The sequence below is a fragment of the Macaca mulatta genome, chromosome 5, assembly GCF_049350105.2.
Source record: "Macaca mulatta isolate MMU2019108-1 chromosome 5, T2T-MMU8v2.0, whole genome shotgun sequence".
Classification (NCBI taxonomy): Eukaryota; Metazoa; Chordata; class Mammalia; order Primates; family Cercopithecidae; genus Macaca; species Macaca mulatta.
This window is the reverse complement of record NC_133410.1, coordinates 137,753,691-137,770,383: the sequence shown is the minus strand read 5'-3', so window position 1 is coordinate 137,770,383 and position 16,693 is coordinate 137,753,691. Positions and strand designations below refer to the sequence as shown.

General features: G+C 33.6%; 1 protein-coding gene across 5 annotated transcripts in view; it reads left to right on the top strand.

Moving 5' to 3' along the window:
- The window catches only part of SCLT1 (sodium channel and clathrin linker 1), a 206,316-nt gene that overhangs the window by 80,498 nt on the left and 109,125 nt on the right, over positions 1-16,693 (top strand). For all 5 annotated transcript variants that reach the window (XM_078001442.1, XM_078001441.1, XM_078001443.1 and 2 more), the window contains 3 exon segments: positions 10,789-10,924; positions 14,528-14,650; positions 16,382-16,447. In XM_078001442.1, the coding sequence (XP_077857568.1) occupies positions 10,789-10,924; positions 14,528-14,650; positions 16,382-16,447 (325 nt within the window).

The following is a 16,693-nucleotide window of genomic DNA, read 5'->3' as shown; positions in this document are numbered from 1 at the left end:
AGATAGAAAATTAACAAAGATATTCAGGACTTGAACACAGCACTGGATCAAATGGACCTGATAGATGTCTATATAACTCTCCACCCAAAAACAACAGAATATACATTCTTCTCATCACCACATGGCACATATTCTAAAATCAATCACATAATCAGAAGTAAAACACTCCTCAGCAAATGCAAAAGAACTGAAATCATAGCAGTCTCTCAAACCACAGCACAATCAAATTAGAAGCCAAAACTTAGAAATTTGCTTAAAACCATACAATTACATGGAAGTTGAGTAACCTACTCCTGAATGACGTTTGTGTAAATAATGAAATTAAGGCAGAAATCAACAAGTTCTTTGACACTAATGAGAACAAAGATACAACATACCAGAATCTCTGGGATACAGCTAAGGTAGTGTTACAAGGGAATTTATAGCACTAAGTGCTCACATCAAAAAGTTAGAAAGATCCCAAGTTAACAACGTAATGTCACAACTAAAAGAACTAGAGAACCAGGAGCAAACAAATTCCAAAAGACAAGAAATAACCAAAATCAGAGCCGAACTGAGGGAGATTCAGACACACACACACACACACACACACACACACAAATTCAGAAGAGCAAAGAACCCAGAAGCTGGATTTTTGAAAAAATTAATAAAATAGACCATTAACTAGACTGATAAAGAAGATAAGAGAGAAGATTCAAATACAACCAGAAATGACAAGGAGGATATTACTACTGACACCACAGAAATACAACCATCAGATAATATTATGAACACCTCTATGCACATAAACTAGAAAATCTAGAAGAAATGAATGAATTTCTAGATACATAACACCCTCCTAAGACTAAACCAGGAAGAAATTGAGTTACTGAACAGACTAATAATGAATTCTGAAATTGAGGCAGTAATAAATAGCCTATGAACCAAAAAAGCCCACGACCGGGTAAGTTCACAGCCAAATTCTACCAAATATACAAAGAGCTGGTACCATTTCTCCTGAAACTATTCCCCCCCCCCCAAAAAAAAGCTTATGTAGTCCTAAGCAAAAAGAAGAAAGCTGGAGACATCACACTGCCCAACTTCAAACTATACTTCAGCGCTACAGTAACCAAAACAGCATGGTACTGGCACAAAAACAGTCACATAGACCAATGCAACAGACCATAAAACTCATTTTATGAGGCCAACATCATCCTGATACCAAAACCTAACAAAGATACAACAAAAAAGAAAACTTCAGGCCAATATCCCTGATGAACATAAAGACAAAAATCCCTAAGAAAATACTAGCAAACGAATTCCTGCAGCACATCAAAAATCTTACCTACCATGATCAAATAGGCTTTAGCCCTGGGATGCAAGGTTGGTTCATCATATGCAAATCACTAAATGTGTTTCATCACATAAACAGAACTAAAGGCAAAAACTACATGGTATCTCCAATGATGCAGAAAAGGCTTTCATTAAAATTTAACACCCGTCATGTTAAAAAGTCTCAATAAATTAGGTATTGATAGACCATACCTCAAAATAATAAGAGCCATCTATGACAGACCCACAGCCAAAATCATATGGAATGTGCAAAAGCCGGAAACATTCTCCCTGAAAACTGGCACAAGACAAGGATGCCCTTTCTCACTGACTCCTATTTGACATAGTATTGGAAGTCCTGGCCAGGGCAATCAGGCAAGAGGAAGAAATGTAATCCAAATAGGAAGAGAGGAAGTCAAACTATCCCTATTTGCAGATGACAGGATTCTATATCTATAACTACTATCTATAGTATATCTATAGATAGTATATCTATCTATAACTATATCTATAGTCTTGGTGTAAAAGCTTCTTAAGCTGATAAACAACTTCAGCAAAGTCTCAGGATACAAAATCAATGTGTAAAAATTACTACCACTCCAATACACAAAAAAACAGTCAAGCCAAGAGCTACATGAGTAACACAATCCCATTCCCAGTTGCATTAAATAAATAAACAAACACACAAGCTACTTAGGAATACAGCTAACCAGGAAGGTGAAAGATCTCTTTACAAGAAGAAGTACAAAATACTGCTCAAATAAATCAAAGATTACACAAACAAATGGAAAAATATTCCATGCTCATGTATAGGAAGCATCAGTATTGTAAAAATGGTCATACTGCCCAGAGTAATTTATAGATCTAATGCTATTCCTATTAAACTACCATTGAGATTCTTCACAGAACTAGAAAAAACAATTTTAAAATTCATGTGGAACCAAAAAAGAGTCCAAATAGCCAAGGTAATCCTAAGCAAAAATAAGAAAGCTGGAGATATCATGCTGCCCAACTTCAAGCTATACTGCAGGGCTACAGTAACCAAAACAGCATGCTACTGGTACAAAAACAGGCACATAGACCATTGCAACAGAATAGAGAACCCAGAAATAAAGCCACACACCTACAACTATCTGATCCTCAGCAAACCTAACTCAAGCAATGGGGAAAGGACTCCTGTTCAATAAATGGTACTGAGATAACTGGCTAGTCACATGCAGAAGATTAAAACTTGACTCCTTGCCTACATCATATACAAACATTAACTTAAGATGGATTAAAAACTTAAATGTAAAACCCCAAAATATAAAAACCCTGGAAGACAACCTAGGCAATACCATTCTGGACATAGGAGTGGGCAAAGATTTTATTAAGAAGACACCAAAAGCAATTGCAACAAAAGCAAACATTGACAAATGGGATCTAATTAAACTAAAGAGCTCCTGCACAGCAAAAGAAACTATCAACAGAGTGCACAGACAACATACAAAATGGGAGAACATTTTTGCAAACTGCGTCTGACAAAGGTCCAATATCCAACATCTATAAGGAACTTAAATTTACAAGAAAAATCAAACAACCTCATTGAAAAATGGGCAAAGCACATGAACAGTTACCACAAGAAGACACAGATGTGGTCAATAAGCATACGAAAAAAAGCTCAACTTTACTGATAGTTAGAGAAATGCAAATCAAAACCACAATGAGATACTATCTCACACCGGTCAGAATGGCTATTAAAACATCAAAAAATAACAGATACTGGTATGGTTGCAGAGAAAAGGGAATGCTTTTACACTGCTGGTGGGAACGGAAACTAGTTCAGCCACTAGTGGAAAGCAGTTTGGATTCTCAAAGAACTCAAAATAGGAGTGCCATTTAACCCAGCAAATCCCATCACTGGATATGTAACGAACTAATAGAAATCGTTCTACCATAAAGACACATGCACTCACATGTTCATCGGAATACTTATTCACAATGACAAAGACATAGATCAACCTAGATGCCCATCAACAGTGGACTGGATAAAGAAAATATGGTACATATACACCGTGGAATACTGTGCAGCCATAAAAAAGAACAAGATCATGTCCTTTGCATGAACACAGATAGAGCCAGTGGTGATTATCCTTAGCAAACTAACAGAGAAACAGAAAAGCAAATACTTCATGTTCTTATAAGTGGGAGCTAAATGATGAGAACACATGGACATGTAGAGGGAAACTACAGACACTGGGGCCTATCAGAGGGTGGACGTTGGGAGAACGGAGAGGATCAGGAAAAATAACTAATGGGTACTAGGCTTAATACTTGGATTGAAAATAATCTCTACAACAAACCCCAATGACACAAGTTTACCTACATAACAAACCTGTACATGTACCCCTGAACTTAAAAGTTAAGTAAAAAATAAATTCAAAAAAATTTTAAAAAGAGACTATGGAACAAAATGTAATGTGAAAATAACTAAAATTCATGTAATTTGAATCCCAGAGAGAACAGGAAAGACAGAAATAATATTTGAAGAGACAATAGCTGGAAATTTTCAAAACTAGCAAAAGTTCTATAGATTAAAGAAACACCATGCATCACAAGCATGATAATGCAAAAACATCTACAGAATCAAAGAAAATCTAAGAAAAATTCTCACAACAGAGATTATCCTCAAGAATAGCAATAAGATAACTGACTTTTCAACAGACGTGATAGAAATCGAGAGACATGGAATATCTTCAAAGTGCTGAAAAGAAAAGAAACAAACTGTCAACTAAGAATTGTGTGCTCAGCGAAATGTTCTTCAAGAAGGAGAGTTAAATACATACATTTTCAGATGAAGACTGAGAAAATTACCATTGACAGAATTAATCCAGATCCCAAAAAAGAAGGAAAAATCATCCTAGAATAAAGTTTGGAACTATGGAAAGGGTAAATATGGGAGAAAATCTAATGAATATAAACTTCTAAAAATAATGATAATGGCTTTAAAATGTTTTAGGAGACTTGAAATATGAGCCAGCAATACCATACATTTAGGAAGAGTGTAAATGGAGTTAAAATATTCTAAGGTTCTTACATTATCCATTAGAAATAGGATACTAATTTATGGTGGAGGGTGGCAGTTCTCAGACATGTTACGATGTTTGGGCTGGGCCCTACAGTAAACTAAAATATTCTATTGCTTCCAAGCTAATGGAGTGGGAAAGTAGAATAATAAAATGTAATTAATTCCAGTTAATAAGCAAAGAGAATAGGAATAAAAAGAGAGATAGGTGTTTTGTTTTTTTAAAGGCAAGGCAAATAGGAAATACTAAGGTAGTTGATATAAACCCAGATACCTTAGTAATTACATTAAATTTTGCTATACTACATGCTATAATTTTAAGACAGTGATTTACCAGAGATTAAGAATTAAGAATTAAGAATTAAGAGATTCTTAAAATACAAGAGTACAGAATGGATGTAAATAAAAGGATAGAAAATACATATACCATAGAACTGCTAACTAAAAACATGCTGGTAATATCAGATATAGTAGAAGTTAATGTGAAACAGATGATTACAGATTAAAAGGCAGTTTTCATAATGATAAAAAATTATGTTTGCTCAAAAGATATGACAGTTCTAAATTTGTAAGCACTCAAAAACAAAGACTCAGAATATAAAATGTGATAGCACTGAATGGCAGAACAGACAAATGCACCATTATAATAGGAAATATGAGCAGGTTGCTCTCAGTAAATAAAATAGCAACCAGAAAATAAAAAGAGTAAGTTAAGATGCAGTATTTGAATAATGCAGTTAAGAAATCTCTTAAGGGACATACATAGAATACTAATACCGAAGACCTTCAAAATATGCATTAAGTACACATGATAGATTTCTGAAATTGACCAACTCAAAAAAAGCAACTCTCAGATTATGAAAGGATTGGATTATGTTCTTTGATGACAGTGAAAATTATGCTAGAAATCAATAACAAAAAGGTAACTAGAAAATCCCCAGCTTTTTCTAAGTTAAGCGGTATGCCTCTAAATGTTACTCAGAGGTCAAAGAACTCACAATGAAAATTAGAATATATTTTCAACTGATTAATAAAGAAAATAACATAACCTCGGCATTGCCTTTAAGGTGATTCTTAGAGGGAAAACTGTAATCTTAAGAGTATGTATTAGAAAAAAAAGTCTAAAAATAATGATGTCTTAGAATTTGCTGAAGAGGTTAGAAAAAGGACAGCAAACTAAACCCAAAATCATATAACACCTCGGGATTGAGCACACTCGGTGAGAGACAGCAAGCATTACAAACATAAGATTAGATACCTATTCCCCAAGTATTCCAGATACTGAAGCAAACAAAATTAAACTATGTATAGGTAGTCCTTCCTTTGTATGAAGTGTAAGATTATAAAAATGACCTTGCAAGCTGAAACTGTACAAAATTATCTTAATAATAAATCGGGGACAATTATGATATTTCTGTGACCTTTAAAATTTTTTTTTTTTTTTTTTTTTTGAGGCAGAGTCTTGCTCCGTCGCCCAGGCTGGAGTAGCTTGATCTTGGCTCACTGTAACCTCCACTTCCCGGGTTCAAGCAATTCTTCTGCCTCAGCCTCCTGAGTAACTGGGACTACAGGCACACACCACCACGCCCGCCTAATTTTTGTATTTTTAGTAGAGAGGGGATTTCACCATATTGGCCAGGCTGGTCTAGAACTCCTGACCTCGTGATACACCCACCTTGGCCTCCCAAAGTGCTGGGATTACAGGCATGAGCCACCGCACCGGGCTAAAAATTTCGTTAAGACCCTAAAAACAGTCTTACTGTCAGTTATAATTATACTGCTTGTTATAACTACATTTTTAACAAAGAAATATGACACTTTAATTCTCAGTGTTTCTGATATTTTAAAGTACAGTGTACTCAATATTAATTTTACTATTTTTTCATTTCATTTTACAATCAATTTAAAGTATGAGGATAATTGATAGGTTATGATGCAGATAACAATATGATGAAAATGATGGAATATTATGTCATCTTTAAAATATTTGCAGAAAACTTTTTAGAATATGAGAGAATGCATATGTCTCAATACTACAGTTAAAAAGACAGATTATAGCTTTAGCAATACAGTGTGTCATTGGTCTATTTTTCCTTTTTTAAAATTTATTATTATTTTTATATATACTTTATGTTCTGGGGTACATTTGCACTACGTGCAGGTTTGTTACATATGTATACATGTGCCATGTTGGCATGCTGCACCCATTAACTCGTCATTTACATTAGGTGTATCTCCTAATGCTATCCCTCCCCCGCCCCCTACCCCACAACAGGCCTCGGTGTGTGATGTTCCCCTTCCTGTGTCCAAGTGTTCTCATTGTTCAGTTCCCACCTATGAGTGAGAACATGCGGTGTTTGGTTTTCTGTTCTTGAGATAGTTTGCTGAGAATGACGGTTTCCAGCTGCATCCATGTCCCTACAAAGGACACGAACTCATCCTTTCTTATGGCTGCATAGTATTCTATGGTGTATATGTGCCACATTTTCTTAATCCAGTCTGTCATTGATGGACATTTGGGTTGATTCCAAGTCTTTGCTATTGTGAATAGTGCCGCAATAAACATACGTGTGCATGTGTCTTTATAGCAGCATGATTTATAATCCTTTGGGTATATACCCAATAATGGGATGGCTGGGTCAAATGGTATTTTTAGTTCTAGATCCTTGAGGAGTCACCACACTGTCTTCCACAATGGTTGAACTAGTTTACAGTCCCACCAACAGTGTAAAAGTGTTCCTATTTCTCCACATCCTTTCCTGACTTTTTAATGATTGCCATTCTAACTGGAGTGAGATGGTATCTCATTGTGGTTTTGATTTGCATTTCTCTGATGGCTAGTGATGATGAGCATTTTTTCATGTGTCTGTTGGCTGCATAAATGTCTTCTTTTGAGAAGTGTCTGTTCATATCCTTTGCCCACTTTTTGATGGGGTTGTTTGTTTTTATCTTGTAAATTTGTTTGAGTTCTTTGTAGGTTCTGGATGTTAGCCCTTTGTCAGATGAGTAGATTGCAAAAATTTTCTCCCATTCTATAGGTTGCCTGTTCACTCTGATGGTAGTTTCTTTGGCTGTGCAGAAGCTCTTTAGTTTAATTAGATCCCATTTGTCAATTTGGCTTTTGTTGCCGTTGCTTTTGGTGTTTTAGACATGAAGTCCTTGCCCATGCCTATGTCCTGAATGATATTGCCTAGGTTTTCTTCTAGGGTTTCTATGGTTTTAGGTCTAACATTTAAGTCTCTAATCCATTTTGAATTAATTTTTGTATAAGGAGTAAGGAAGGGATCCAGTTTCAACTTTCTACTTACGGCTATCCAGTTTTCCCAGCACCATTTATTAAATAGGGAATCCTTTCTCCATTTCTTCTTTTTGTCAGGTTTGTCAAAGATCAGATGGCTGTAGATGTGTGGTATTATTTCTGAGGGCTCTGTTCTGTTCCATTGGTCTATATCTCTGTTTTGGTACCAGTACCATGCTGTTTTGGTTACTGTAGCCTTGTAGTATAGTTTGAAGTCAGGTAGCATGATGCCTCTAGCTTTGTTCTTTTGACTTAGGATTGTCTTGGCAATGTGGGGTCTTTTTTGGTTCCATATGGACTTTAAAGCAGTTTTTTCCAATTCTGTGAAGAAAGTCATTGGTAGCTTAATGGGGATGGCATTGAATCTATAAATTACCTTGGGCAGTATGGCTATTTTCACAATATTGATTCTTCCTATCCGTGAGCATAGTTTGTTCTTCCTTTTGTTTGTGTCCTCTTTTATTTCACTGAGCAGTGGTTTGTAGTTCTCCTTGAAGAGGTCCTTTACATGCCTTGTAAGTTGGATTCCTAGGTATTTTATTCTCTTTGAAGCTATTGTGAATGGGAGTTCATTCATGATTTGGCTCTCTGTTTGTCTGTTACTGGTGTGTAAGAATGCTTGTGATTTTTGCACATTGATTTTGTATCCTGAAACTTTGCTGAAGTTGCTTATCAGCTTAAGGCAATTTTGGGCTGAGACGATGGGGTTTTCTAAATATGCAATCATGTCATCTGCAAACAGGGACAATTTGACTACTTCTTTTCCTAATTGAATACCCGTTATTTCTTTCTCTTGCCTGATTGCCCTAGCTAGAACTTCCAACACTATGTTGAATAGGAGTGGTGAGAGAGGGTGTCCCTATCTTGTGCCAGTTTTTAAGGGGAATGCTTCCAGTTTTTGCCCATTCAGTATGATATTGGCTGTGGGTTTGTCATAAATAGCTCTTATGATTTTGAGATACATTCCATCAATACCTAATTTATTGAGAGTTTTTAGCATGAAGGGCTGTTGAATTTTGTCAAAGGCCTTTTCTGCATCTATTGAGATAATCTTGTGGGTTTTTTCTTTGGTTCTGTTTATATGCTGGATTATGTTTATTGATTTGCATATGTTGAACCAGCCTTGCATCCCAGGGATGAAGCCCACTTGATCCTGGTGGATAAGCTTTTTGATGTGCTGCTGGATTCAGTTTGCCAGTAATTTATTGAGAATTTGTGCATCGATGTTCATCAGGGATATTGGTCTAAAATTCTGGTTTTTTGTTGTGTCTCTGCCAGGCTTTGGTATCAGGATAATGTTGGCCTCATAAAATGAGTTAGATAGGATTCCCTCTTTTTCTGTTGATTGGAATAGCTTCAGAAGGAATGGTACCAGCTCCTCTTTGTACCTCTGGTAGCATTCGACTGCGTATCCGTCTGGTCCTGGACTTTTTTGGGTTGGTAGGCTATTAATTATTGCCTCAATTTCAGAGCCTATTGGTCTATTCATGGATTCAACTTCTTCCTGGTTTAGTCTTGGGAGAGTGTATGTGTCCAGGAATTTATCCATTTCTTCTAGGTTTTCTAGTTTATTTGTGTAGAGGTGTTTATAGTATTCTCTGATGGTAGTTTGTATTTCTGTGTGTTCGGTGGTGATATCCCCTTTATCATTTTTTATTGCGTCTATTTGATTCTTCTCTCTTTTCTTCCTTATTAGTCTTGCTAGTGGTGTATCAATTTTGTTGATCTTATCAAAAAAACAGCTCCTGGATTCGTTGATTTTTTGAAAGATTTTTTATGTCTCTATCTCCTTCAGTTCTGCTCTGATCTTAGTCATTTCTTGCCTTCTGCTAGCTTTTGAATGTGTTTGCTCTTCTTTGGTCTATTTTTAATGGAAAGTAAAAATTCTGCTAGAAAATATATTACAGAATTAATAATGGTTTTTTTCATAGGACTTGGGGTATCTTTCCTAAAACTTGTTATATTTCTATATTGATCTTTTTCTCTATTAGGTAAACATTTCATATAGGAAAAATAAATATTTTAAAAAACAGCGTTAGATATTTAAAAATAAAAACTTCTGTCTTAACCAATACTTGTAAGTTTTTTAATTAGAGAATAATTTTCAAGCACTGTCTTTTCTTTAGAGAGTAATTAATTTTTTTGTTTCTAAAGTGTTTACCTCCTCAGTTTTATTGTGTTTGATGAACTTTTTTTACAATAAATATGTTCTGACATTAAGATTTAAGTTTTCTTGTTTCAAAGGAGATTCGTAATGTTAGCAAATCATTCATTCACCTCCAAATGTTTTAAGTAGATGGATGTAGTTTATTTTGTTATTTTCACTTTGAAATGTATTTGCTATATTTTCTGCTTATAGTTATATTAAATAAGAGTGTTTTCTGAAAATGTACCTTTTTTCTCTTAAGTATTATTTTAAATTAAAACAATCATTCCTTTAAGTTGTACCTTCCTTGCTTTTTTTTTTTTGTAGTTGTTTTAAAACATGAAATAGCTGCAGTTTACCTTAATGTTAAGATTAAAGTCGAATTTAAGCCTTTCAGTGTTATTGTTGAACTTATATAAGGATGTGCTGAAAAATAAAGTTTCTGATGTGCTGGTTTTATAGCCAGCGACCATTTTCTTCTCTTTGCTTGTTAACTGGAATTAGTAAGAAGTCAGTGAGTTTTGTGAAACACACTGAAGAAAATAGCAAATAACTTTACAAGATGTAATATGTAATTTTCATTTAATTGACTAGATATACGTAGATATTTTATAATTTTTCTGAATGGCTTGTTTTATTATTTAATAAGGGATAATATCTGAGTTTTACTCTTTTAAAAAATTTTTGAAAAATTTTGAAGAATTAAATCCTCTCTAGGACAAACTGAATCATGCTTCAATTAATCGTGATTGATTTAATGCATTTGAAATTGTTACATAATCTTTTTATTCTTATAGCACAGTATTTAACGGTATTTAAACACTTCTAATTTTTTATTTGAAGTCTACTTAAAAATGGTTTTGTGTAAAGAGTTGTTGTTGACCCAAATGTTTATTTAATTGACCTCAAAACAGTAATTATTGTTACTAAAATGACTTGAGACTATCATGTTAACTGTTTGTTTCAAAGGTTGCACAGTGAATTAAAAGATGCTGTTGAAAAACAATTGGAGGCCTTTCCCCTTGGCACAGAGATAGGAACTGATACATATGCAGATGATGAAACAGTCAGAAACCTTCAAGAACAATTGCAGCTAGCCAATGAAGTGAGTGACATGTATTTTTTAAAATTATATTCTGAATTAACATACCTTTTAAAAATTCATGTTAATCATTATTTTTGGATAACAAAATCATAAAATTGTAACATGATTTTCTACAGTTTACAAGAATCGTTACAGGTAGCAAAACTTGTAATAAATACTCTCACTGTTATAAATACACTTGCCAAATACCCTCACTGATTGTCAAAAATGTGTTTAATTAAATCATAAAGCTTTTAACATGATTTTTTTTCTTATGGGAATTTTTTTTCTTTCTTTTTTTCTTTTTTTTTTTTATCATACTTTAAGTTCTAGGATACATGTGCAGAACGTGCAGGTTTGTTATATAGGTATCATGTGACATGGTGGTTTGCTGCACCCATCAACGCATCATCTACATTAGGTATTTCTCCTAATGCTATCCCTCTCCTAGCCCCCCACTCCACGACAGGCCCTAGTGTGTGATGTTCCCCTCCCTGTGTCCTTGTGTACTCATTGTTTAACTCCCAGTTATGAGTGAGAACATGCAGTGTTTGGTTTTCTGTTCCTGTGTTAGTTTACTGGGAATGATGGTTTCCAGCTGCATCCATATCCCTACAAAGGACACAAACTCATCCTTTTTTTATGGCTGCATAGTATTCCATGGTGTGTATGTGCCACATTTTCTTTATCCAGTCTATCATTAATGGATATTTGGGTTGATTCCAAGTCTTTGCTCTTGTGAATAGTGCTGCAGTAAACATACATATGCATGTGTCTTTATAAAAGAATGATTTATAATCCTTTGGGTATATACCTAGTAATGGGATTGCTGGGTCAAATGGTATTTCTAGTTCTAGATCCTTGAAGAATTGCCACACTGTCTTCCACAATAGTTGAACTAATTTACACTCCCACCAACAGTGTAAAAGTGTTCCTATTTCTCCACATCCCCTCCAGCATCTGTCGTTTCCTCACTTTTTAATGACTGCCATTCTAACTGGTGTGAGATGGTATTCCATGGTCGTTTTGATTTGCATTTCTCTGATGGCTAGTGATGATGAGCATTTTTTCAGCAAACATATGAAAAAAAGCTCATCATCACTGGTCATTTGAGCAGCTATGTTAAATATATCCTGTTTTCAACTGTAATTTTTTGTAAATTTTATTCATAAGGGAATTTTATTTTAATTTACAATGTTATATCCCAAATGTTTCATATCTTGTATGGGTTTAAATCCCCATTCTTCTACTTTCCAGCTGTGTGATCATAGAAAAAACTCTTGTGCCTCAGTTTCCTCATTTATAAATGGGGGCTACAAATTCTAAATTACAATTTTGATTTGATAATTTTCTGAAAATTCAGTTTTATTTTCTGAAAATTTGGTTTTAAAATTCTACAATTATGAAAGTGATACTTTAGGTAAGTCAGAAGGCTATCTTTAGCTTGATAAGGAACATGTATTTAACACTAATTTATTTTTAATATATGAATGGAAAGAATTTTTAAATGTGATGAAAGAAAGAAATAATGAAAACATGCCGTTTGTTCTAGACTAGGAAAGATTTATAATTGATTTCATACGAGTAAATAGAAATTAATTTAGGCTTATATGTCTAGCACATATGTAAGTTAATAAATTTGCTTATTTATCAATATCGTTATTATCATTACTGAACAGCAAGACTCACAAATAAGAATTAAAATTATGTGCAAAAGGTGCCTTGTAATATAAATATATTGCTTTAGGATCCAATAGCAATAGCACAGTACTAAATACCTAGCTTAATATTTTTAGTTTAAAATATTTTTTCTGTTACAGTATGATTTGTAAAAATCTTTCTAGAAGTCAGTTTGGCAAGAAGAGCCTTAGAAATATTTGCACTATTTGATGCAGTAATTAGATGATGACACCACATAGATTTTATGAATTTGTGCTAAAGAGCTGAATATAAAAATTTTTTAATAAATATGTTCATTATAATATTTATTGTAATGAAACATTTGACATAGTTTAAAAATCTTAAATATGGAATCAGTTAAATTGTAGTTTGTCCAAATAATAAGCGTACCATTTTAAAAAATTATGTAGTGTACATCATAATCACTTGAGGGCTTTTTGAAACGTGGATTTCTGCTCTGCCTCCCCATCCCACCACCACCCCAGTTTCTGATTCGAGAAGTCTGAGATAGAGCTCAATAGTTTACATCTCTAACAGTTCTGAGGTGTTGCTGATGATGCTGGTCCTTTAAGAACCACTGCTCTAGGAGAATCTGGGTTGTGTAACTACTAGTCTAGGTGATTTTTGTCATCAGACAGGTCTGGAGAAACAGTGGGACATTTTGAGGTATGAGGCATTTTTACGACCATTTTACTGAAAAGAAAACTTGAGTCTTAAGAAAATGAAGTGAATTATCCAGGACCATTTGGCCAGGAATTAGAGATCACACCCATATCTTCTGGCTCCAGATTCTGTGTTTATCTACAAATTTTAAAACCACTTTTAAAATTTTTAATTTGCCTACAGTTTTGGTGTTTTTTTTTTTTTTAAGTTTTAGACAAAACTAATCTATTGTGTTAGGAACACGAGGAAATAGTTTAGGAGAAGAGTATGGTAACTGGAAGAGATCACAAGAGGGGCATCTGGCTTCTAGGTGATGGTAATAATGTTCTCTCTCTTGAACTGGGTGCTGGTTACATGAGCGCTCTTACTTTGTAAAAATGTACAATTTGTTCATTTTCTGAATGCATGGTATACCTCAGTGTTCTCCAAGGTGCCTTATGTTTTTGTAGGTTACATATCTATCAGTATTTATTGTATTACAAATTAAAACTGAGACTTAAAACAAAAAGTAGGAGCATAAGCACACAGTCCATTAGCCCTTAGAACAAGGATGACCTCACATCATATAAACTCTAGAAAACTCCACTGTACATTTGTGAGAGGATGAGAGTAAAAAGGCAAATAATGTTAACATATTATTCTGAAGATAAATTTGACTTCAAGGACCTTTCAAAGTCTAAGAGTTTCTGTACCACACTTAGATAATACTATGTGCAAACAATAGTTAGTGACCTGAGAAATTTCTCATTATAAAACGGCAAGTAAAAATAGCCCAGTATATGATCCCTAATTTTGTTAAAATAATTACAAAATTCTCTCCCAGCATCACATTTATAAACATGAATGCATCAACATTTAAAAAGATGACTATATCTAGATGTTAGCAGTGTTTATCATCAGGTGGTAAAATTATAGCTGATTCTGATTTTCTCCTGTTTTTCTCTGTGTTTTCCTAATTTTCCACAATGAAAATTTGTTACTTTTATGATCAGGAAAAAAATGTTGTGCTTTACTAGGGGGCAGTTTTCTGCTTCATCAGTTTCTAGGGCTCATACTTTCTTGTGGAACAAAGAACATGGTTTAAGTCTACATCTCTGTTAAAGATTTTAATTTTAGCTAAATCTGAGTAAAAACACAATTTCAAAATTAATACCGTCTTTACACAGTTGTTTTATTTTATGACTTTATAAAGAATTTATTCTATAAAAGAAAAGGATCCATTTGTACTATACAATAAATAGCCTGCTGATAATTTAATGAGTTATCCAATTTTTTTAATAGGAAAAAACTCAGGCTGTGGAACTCTGGCAGACTGTTTCTCAGGAGTTGGACAGACTACACAAGCTTTACCAGGAACATATGACCGAGGCCCAAATTCATGTATTTGAAAGTCAAAAACAAAAGGTAATCTTGTATTTCATTGTTTTCTTGTATATCGGTAAGAAATTGCACTCTGAAGAAACTGTTTTAGAGGGGAACACCTAAGACTCTACCCTATAGCATTTAGAATTTCTAATCACTTTATTATTTATGTTAATAATATATAGATCTTTGATGGTTACGCTCTTGAAAGGTAAGATAATTAGAGAACTGGACAGTGATCATTTGGTTCTATAATGTTGTCAGCAATGAAAGCTCAATTTAGTGCTAAAAAGCAGCTTTAACTTTATTTTGTATAAATAAACCTTCAAAGTTTTTATTTGCTTCATTTCCTACCTGACTTTTAAAACAAAACAAAACAAAATTGTTCATTAGTTTATGGCCAGTGAAGAAACCTGCTCAAATACAATGAGAACACTATGTAAAATCAAAATGTTAATACCCTTAAATGTGACCTGTTACTAAAATAGGTGTCAACTTTATCTACCATAAGTTAATCAGAATATAATTTTACAATAGGAAGCCATCTTAATGGTTATTAAAAGACTTTTTTCTATCCAAAGCAAGAATCATTCTACACTCTTTCAAAGTGGACATGTAGCTTTAGCTTTTGCTTTACACGTCTGTCTATTGACAAGAACTCATTATCTCACAAGACCATCCATTCCATTGGGAAATCTACCTCTTTTATTCTTCTGTTGGTTCTTTTATTGCTAGGTGCATTGAGCACTGTGGAGGAATTCTAATTCTGACCTCTTTTCTATATATTTTGAGAGGCAGCTCTTTAAATAATTTGGTTTTCATACCTCTCTTCAGCTCTCATTTACAGACTTTTCAAATTCTGGTTTATGAATATTCCTATTATTATAATTATAATTAGAAATGTCTACCTAAAGAGATTGTAAAAATACTTGCATGATGCTTTACAGTTTACAAAATGATTTTTCTATGCATGCCCTGGCTTGAAAAAAAGTTCACGCGTAATCAATCTGATTTGTTGCTTTTACCTCTGAGATTTAAAAACCATTTTTTCATATTAAGTTCTTTGATTGCTGTTTCCTCATATAGGTCAGTCAACTAAGCCCACAAAGTTGGGTTTTTGTTTTGTTTTCACCTGAATAATATCATTCTTTTACTATAGCTATATAGTTTGATGGGTCCTTATACGAGACTTTACAAATAACACTTCCATTCTTTTTTCCCTGGTTATCTATTTAATTCTGTCATTCAGTATATTTACAGCCTCTCCCAACTTTTTGTCATCTGTACAAATAATGTTTAATAGAATCATAACAGCTAATCAAACAATTTTTAAAATGTGGGGCATGAGAATTTTTTTAAAAAGGATGGGCAGTGACTCCTGTGCCATGGTTTGTATTATAGGTTTTGAGTAGGTTTGAAAGTGACATTCCAGTATTGGACAAGGTCTCTCTAGCATTTAGAATTTCTAATCACTTATAATTTTTTATGATCTATTTCTTCGAGTTTTAAAATAATATTTAATAATTGATTTCTAGAAATAATTATTTGACATAAACAGCTACATTTATTTCAGCATTGCCACTTTAATTTTTTAATCATTTAAAAAATTTATTAGTTTTTCAACTACTAATTCACACAGTAGTAAGAAGAAACACTGCCAATTTTATCTAAACTTAAGCATAATGATTTTAGACTTGATTTTAGTTTAATTTTAAATATGGGTTATAAACAACAAAATGCTATTTATATACTCCCCTTACCTTCCCACTGTAGGATCAGCTTTTTGATTTTCAACAACTGACCCAGCAACTTCATGTTACTAATGAGAACATGGAAGTGGTAAGTATACTTACTTACATAAACTAGAAATTGTCCCTATAAATAATCATATTTATTTATGTTGATATAAATCAATAACAAGAAAGCATGCTGCATGAAATTAGATAGGTAGTACTCTTTTTTCTTTTGCTTTTGCTTTCTTATTCAATAGCATGACGTAGTTTACAGTACCTTTTAGATATCTAACATCTCTCTGAAATATATCTTAATCTGGAAATCCTCTTAGGATTCTTAGTAAGGTCTCCT